The 6,971-nt window shown below is 54.1% G+C and overlaps 1 protein-coding gene across 6 annotated transcripts in view; it reads right to left on the bottom strand.

The window, feature by feature from the left end:
* The window catches only part of LOC125451750 (zinc finger protein 521), a 609,775-nt gene that overhangs the window by 239,040 nt on the left and 363,764 nt on the right, over positions 1–6,971 (bottom strand). For all 6 annotated transcript variants that reach the window (XM_059646265.1, XM_059646267.1, XM_059646266.1 and 3 more), the window contains one exon: positions 3,554–6,948. In XM_059646265.1, the coding sequence (XP_059502248.1) occupies positions 3,554–6,948 (3,395 nt within the window). The remainder of the gene's footprint in view (positions 1–3,553; positions 6,949–6,971) is intronic.

Here is a 6,971-nt window from a genome sequence, read left to right as displayed (position 1 = left end):
GTGGATGTGATCTATTTGGATTTCCAGAAGGCCTTTGACAAGGTGTCATACAGGAGGCTGTTAAATAAGAGAAGAGCCCATGGTGTTGGGAGCAAGGTACTGGCATGCATAGAGGATGGGCTGACTGGCAGAAGGCAAAGAAGAGCGATAATGGGGCTTTTTTCAGGATGGCAGCCAGGATCAGTGTTTGCGTGCACAACTATTTACGCTAAACATAAATACCGGGTGAAAAAAACTGAGGGCATTATTGCTAAGTTTGCAGATGATACAAAGATAGGCGCAGTGTTGGGTAATGTTGAAGAAGTGGGAACACTGCAGAAGGACTTGAATGGGCTAAGAGAGTGGGCAAAGAAGTGGCAGATGGAATGCAATGTGGGGAAGTGCGAGGTTGTGCACTTTAGTAGGAGGAATTGAGGCACAGTTAATTTTCTAAACAGGGAAAGGCTTCGGGCATCTGAAGCACCAAGGGACTTGGGAATCCTAGTTGAGCTTTATCTTAAGATGACCATGCAAGTTCAGTTAGCAGTTAAGAAGGCAAATACAATGTTAGCATTCCTTGGAAGAGGGCTGGCAGACAAATGCAGTGAAGTACTGCTGAGGTTGTATTAGGCCCTGGTCAGAACTCATTTGGAATATTGTGATAAGTTTTAATATGTAAGTAAGGATGTGCCGCTGTTGGAGAGATCCAGAGGTTCATAAGAATGATCCTAGGCATGAAACATTTGTCATATGGGGAGTAATTGAGGACTGTGGGCCTGTATTTGATGGAATTTAGAAGGATGAGGGGCAATGTGATTGAAACTTACAGAATATTGAGAGGCCTGCGGGGTGTGGAGAAGATGTTTCCATTAGTGGGAGAAACTAGGGACCTGAGGGCACAGCCTCAGAGTAAAGGGATGGCCCTTTAAAACTGAGATGAGGAGGAATGTCTTCAGCCAGAGGTTGGTGACTCTGTGGAACTCATTACTTCAGAGGGCTATGCAGGCCAAGCCATTGAATGTATTGAGGATGGAGATAGATAGGTTCTTGATTAGCAAGGGGATCAAAGGTGTTGGGGAAAAAGGCAGGAGAATGGGGCTGAGAAACATATTGGCCTTGATCAAATGGGCTGAATGGCTTAATTCTGCTCCTATATCTATGGTCTTACGGTCTAATGACGTGTTTTTGAAGAGCCAGAGTACGCACAATGGGCCAAATGGCCTCCTTCCATGCTATAACAATTCTGTGGTTCTTTAATGACATTTGAAGCAGTCTGGTGAATAATGTGCACCTCTGCCTCCCTCTTTAACTTTACATATTGTAACGCTATTGAAACAAGTGTCAAAACAAGTACTATCTTTCCAAACACCTGATATTTTTTAAAAATTCTTTCATGGACTGCGGATATCATTGGGAAGGCCACTACTGAGCTACCCCTTGGACTGAGTGGCTACCTAGTTCATTTCAGAGGGCAGCTAGGAGTCAACCTCATTGCTGTGGGCCACGTAGGTCAGACCAGGTAAGGATGGCAGTTTGCTTCCCTAAAACCGATAATCGCTACTGAAACAAGATTTCAATTGTAGAATTATGAATTAGCTGGATTCAAATTCTGCCCTTTCTGAGGCTGTGAATTCCTTCCTGAAGTGAGATGCCCTGAGCCCCCCAGTTCAGGGCAAACATGTCCCTTGTCAAATTCCCCCCTTTCCCATCGACAAATCTGTCTTGCCATTTCATGAAGCACAAACTGAAACACTCATAGTTCAGGCAATCCTCATTCTCCATATCCTTCACTGCACAGCCTCATGTTCCATCGTATTCTCTCACAAGTGAACCAGAGCTCACCGTCTTAGGATACGGGGTAAGACCATTTAGGACTGAGATGAGGAGAAATGTCTTCACCCAGAGAGAGGGGAGCCTGTGGAATTCTCTGCCACAGAAGGCCATCAAGTCATACAGCTATACAGCACAAAAACAGATCCTTCAGTTGAATTCATCCATGCTAACCAGATATCCTAAATTAATCTCAGAGATAGTAAGAACTGCAGATGCTGGAGGCAGAGACAACACAGTGTGGAGCTGGATGAACACAGCAGGCCAGGCAGCATCAGAGGGGCAGGAAAGTTGATGTTTCGGGTTGGAACCCTTCTTCAGATTTCTGATGCTGCCTGGCCTGCTGTGTTCCTAAATTAATCTAGTCCCATTTGCCAGCGTTTGGCCCATATCCCTCTGAACCCTTCCTATTCATGTCCCCATCCAGATGCCTTTTAAATGTTGTAATTGTACCAGCCTCCACCACTTCCTCTGGCAGCTCATTCCATACACGCACCACCCTCTGCATGAAAAAGTTGATCCTTAGGTCCCTTTTAAACCATTCCCCTCTTACCTTAAATCTATACCTGATAATTTTGGACTCTGCAATCCTGAGGAAAAAGACCTTGGCTGTTAACCCTACCATGACCCTCATGATTTTACAAACCTCTACAAGGTCACCCCTCAGCCTCCGATGCTCCAGGGAAAATAGCGTCAGCCTATTCAGCCTCTCCATGTAGCTCAAACCCTCCAATCCTGGCAACATTCTTATAAATCTTTTCTGAACCCTTTCAAGTTTAACAACATCTTTCTCATAGCAGGGAGGCCAGAATTACACACAGTATTCCAAAAGTAGCCCTAACCAATGTCCTGTACAGCTGCCACATGACCCTCCCAACTCCTGTATGCAATGCACTGACCAATAAAGGCAAGCATACCAAACGCCTTCTTCACTATCCTATCTACCTGTGACTCCACTTTCAAGGAACTGTGTGCCTGCACCTCAAGGTCTCTTTGTTCAGCAACACCTCCCCAGGACCTTACCATTAAGTGTATAATTCCTGCCCTGATCTGCCTTTGCAGAATGCAACTCCTCACACTGACCTATGTTAAAATCCATCTGCTACCCTTCAGCCCATTGGCACGTCTGATCAAGGTCCTGTTGTGCTCTAGGGTAATCTTCTTCGCTGTCCATTAAAGGGCCTGTTTTGGTGTTGTCTGTCAACTTCCTAACCGTGCCTCCAATATTTCCATTCAAATTATTCATCTCAGTTTTGAATCTACCTCCGCTCACTATACATCTCTGCCCTCATGTTTGAGACTCTCTTCCAGGACAGAACATATGTTCAACATTCACCACCTTCCTCTCGTATTCCACATCCCTCAAGATGCACCATACCATTCTGTGAGCTCTCCTGGTTACTTGCTGTACCTTCAGACTAACCTTCTGTGATTCATGCACAAGGATACCCAGATCCCTCTGCACCCCAGAGCTTTGTAACCCAATACCGTCCCCCCACCATCTCCACACGTGTGAGTGGCCAGGTCTATACACAGCATTTCAGATGCTATCTCGCGGGTTCAGGAAATACAGGGAAATTGATACGAAATCTTTCACCAGGGTAGAATGCCACATCATCAGGCTGCTGATGCCCACACCGTACCACCTACCCCAACTGTGCCCTGCCAGCAAGGAAAGGCTGCCCCTTCACCCTGTCACGGGGGGGGGGGGGGGGGGGGGGGCTGGTTTTTGACGTGTAATTACCTCCTCTGATTGAGGGGAGCTGCCTTTGGGCATAGGCGAGACCTGGGGCGTTTTCAGATGATGGTTACTGTCAGGGGTTGGCTCAGCGTGGATGGTCCGGACATGATTCTGGAGCTCGCTGTCGGATTCGAACTTGACGTTGCAGTTCAGGCATCGGTTCTTGGCTGGCCCGCCCTTGCCGTTGCTGGGGCTCTGCTCCGAGAGCTGCCGTTTACCGTTGAGGCTGGTGACTCCCACCGTCGGGCTGCCATGCTTGTTGCCGTTGATGCAGTGGGCGCAGAGTCCATACGGCAACCCGTTGATATCCAGCTTCACCAGGTCCTGCTTTGAGCGGAACTCCTTCAGGCATGAGGCACACTTGTAGAGTTTCTGCAGGGGCATGCCATGGGGGGCAGGCTGAGGGTTGGGGCAGCTGCCCGTCTTCTGCATGTGGAAGGTGCCGTGGATCTTCAGCTCCAAGGTAGAGGTGACCGTCTGCATACAGACCACGCAGCGGAAGCCAGTCAGCGAGTTCTGCAGGTTCGGGTGCATCTGGCAGTGCTCCAGGAACTCCTCCTCACACTTGAGGGGCATTTTGCAAATGCGACACGTGCCCGTGTCCAGGCTCTTGCTGTGGGTGACCTTGTGCTCGGTGAGAGTCAAGAGGGAGGGGAAGCGCTCGCCGCAGATCGGGCACATGTAGTGCTTGACCGGACCCAAGTGGGTCTGGGTGTGCTCACGAAGACCGCCCTCCGAGAAGAAGGTTCTGGAACAGACGTTGCACTTGTAGTTGCCCTTGATGAGCTCGGCTTTCTTCTTGATGATAGCGCTCTCTCCTGGCTGGATGTTGTGGTCCCGGAGCTGGTGGTTCTGCAGGAGCGAGTCCATGGTGTAGGCCGCACCACAGATATCGCAGGTGTACATGGTCTCCACGGCGTCCACGTCCTCCTCACTTCCCTCGTGGCTGTTGTGTACCTCCTGGTGGTTGGCCAGCAGCTGCCTCAGCTCTGCCTCATCCTTGTGGGCCTGCTCACCAGAGCCGTTGGCACCGCAGTCCCGGGCCTGTCCCTCGAAGACACAGTGCTTCTCCCTCAAGTGTTTCTCCAGCAGGATGATGGCATGGAAGGCCTTGCTGCAGAACTTGCAGTTGTACTTCTTGCTGTGGCTGGTCACGTGGCACTGAAGCTCCACTTCGGTGCCAAAGCTCTCACCGCAGAAGATGCACTTGTGCGCCTTGCCCTGGTGCTCCAGATGGTGGTGCCTGACGTGTAACTGCAGCTCGGCTTCACTGCGGAAGTCCCAGTCGCAGGACGTGCAGCGGAACACCTTGTTCTCGTTGCTGTGCTTGACGGCCAAGTGGAGCTGCACTGACACCTTGGAGTCAAAGACCTCCTGGCACAGGGTGCAGCGGAAGAAGACGAAGGTGTGCATCTCCAGCAGGTGCTTGTGGAGGTCCTCCACGCTGGTGAACTGCTTGTCACAGCTCTCGCACACGTAGTAGGTTGAGGTGATCATGAAGTGCACAGTGACATGCTTCAGTAAGGCCTCCTGGGATGGCAGCTCCTTGTGGCACTGTGGGCACACTGCTGCTTTGGTGCTCCCCACGTGGGTCTTCAGGTGGGCCTGGAAGCTGTCGAAGTTGGCGAACGTGCCCGGGCACTGGTTGCAGCAAAACTCACCGACGGGCTGCGAGGAGGCAGTGCCAGCTGCACCGTGAGGCCCCTTGGCCGAGGCCTGCTCCGTGCTCAGGGGCGAGAGGGGGCTGGTAGCACGGCTGGAGCGCTTGCTGCCATGATGGAGGTGGTGCAGGTGGTGCAGGTGGTGGTGGTTGCTGAGGGCCAGGGGGATGTTCTTGTGGTTCTCCTTGACGTGCTTCTGGAGCTTGAGGACGTTGTTGAAGATGGGCGAGTTGGTGCAGTAGGAGCAGGAGAAGACCTCCACCATGGCCTCCTTGGAGCCTGCCAGCAGCGGCGAGTCAAAGCGAGCAGCAGTGGGCTCAGAGTGGACCTGCTGGATGTGATCGTCGAGCGAGGCCTCTGTGAGGAATCCCATCAGGCAGTGTGGGCAGAAGAAGGCATTGTTGTCCTTGGTCAGCAGGTTTCCATAACTATGCACACACCTGATGTGCTCCTGCAGCCCATTGAGGTCTCCGAAGGCCTGCGGGCAGAAGTTGCACTGGTAGAGCAGGGCTGGGGTGGTGCTGGCGAGGGGAGGGGAGTCCTGTAGACCCTCGTGGCTCTGTTGGAGATGCTCATTGAGGTTGTAGACGGAGGGCAGCACCTCCAAGCACAGCTGGCAAGGGTGGGCCTGCTCAGGCTGCTCGGCATGGGCGCTCTTCAGGTGCGCCAGCAGCCCAGCCAGGCTCCCAAAGACCTGCTTGTGGCAGTGCGCGCAGCTGTAGCTGGCCCTCGGCCTCTTCAGGGCTGGGCTCCCCACAGCCCCTGCCCCCTCGGGCGCCGGTGGGGCCTCCCGCCTCTTGGGGCGCCCCCTCGGGACCTGCAGGGAGGGGTCGGGAGCGGACGAGCTGTCCGCCGAGAGGTTGGAGTCGGGTGTGGTGCTAGACACTGACGTGTAGCCCACCACCGTCACGGTGGATGGGCTGTTGCTGCGGTTTCCGGTCTCCGAAGGGGGTCGGAGGCCGTCGGGGTGGGGGCACGGGCCTCCGGCTGACAGGGGCCGCTCGGCACAGGCGCCGCAGCAGGGGCTGGCCTTGGCCCGGGCGTGTGCCCGCTCCAGGTGAGCGAGGAGGCCGCTCTCCTCGGTGAAGAGGTCCGGGCAGTAGGGGCACTGGCAGGTCTCTCGGTCCTCGGAGGGCGAGCACTCGGGGTGACAGTCGGCGATGTGTTTCTGCAGCTCCTCGGGCCGGTCGAAGCCCTCCTCACATTGGCTGCACTTCTGGGAGTCGTGGAGCCGCCAGTCATCCAGGCGGGAGAGGGCCTGCCCGCTCTCCTTGGCCTTGTCGTGGACCTGCATGTGCCCGTACAGCGAGCTGGAGGTGAGGAAGCCCCTTCGGCAGATGGCACACTTGTAGGGCTTGGCCGAGGTGTGGGTCTTCAGGTGGATCTTGAGGTGGTCGCTGCGGGAGAACGCAGCGTCGCACTCACTGCAGTGGTATTTCTTGTCGCCGGTGTGCAGTTTCACGTGACGGTCTCTGCTGCGCTTGTGTTTGAACAGGCGGCTGCAGAAGGTGCACTTGAAGGGCAGCTTGTCGCTGTGGCTCTGCTCGTGGTGCTTCAGGTAGCCGAGGCGGCTGAAGGACTTCTCGCAGAACTGGCAAGGGTACGGCAGCCCGGGCACACCCTCCTCCTCCCCGCCAAAGTCTCCCACCTCCCCGGGATTGGGCGAGGCGTGGTCCTTGCTGGACGGTGACGAGGGAGGCCACGAGCAGCTGGGGTCATCGTCACCATCGGCACCATCTGGAAAGGAGAGAGCAGGGGAA

This window comes from Stegostoma tigrinum, chromosome 5 (assembly GCF_030684315.1).
Source record: "Stegostoma tigrinum isolate sSteTig4 chromosome 5, sSteTig4.hap1, whole genome shotgun sequence".
In the NCBI taxonomy this organism is placed as follows: domain Eukaryota; kingdom Metazoa; phylum Chordata; class Chondrichthyes; order Orectolobiformes; family Stegostomatidae; genus Stegostoma; species Stegostoma tigrinum.
This window is presented reverse-complemented; position numbering and strand designations above follow the sequence as displayed.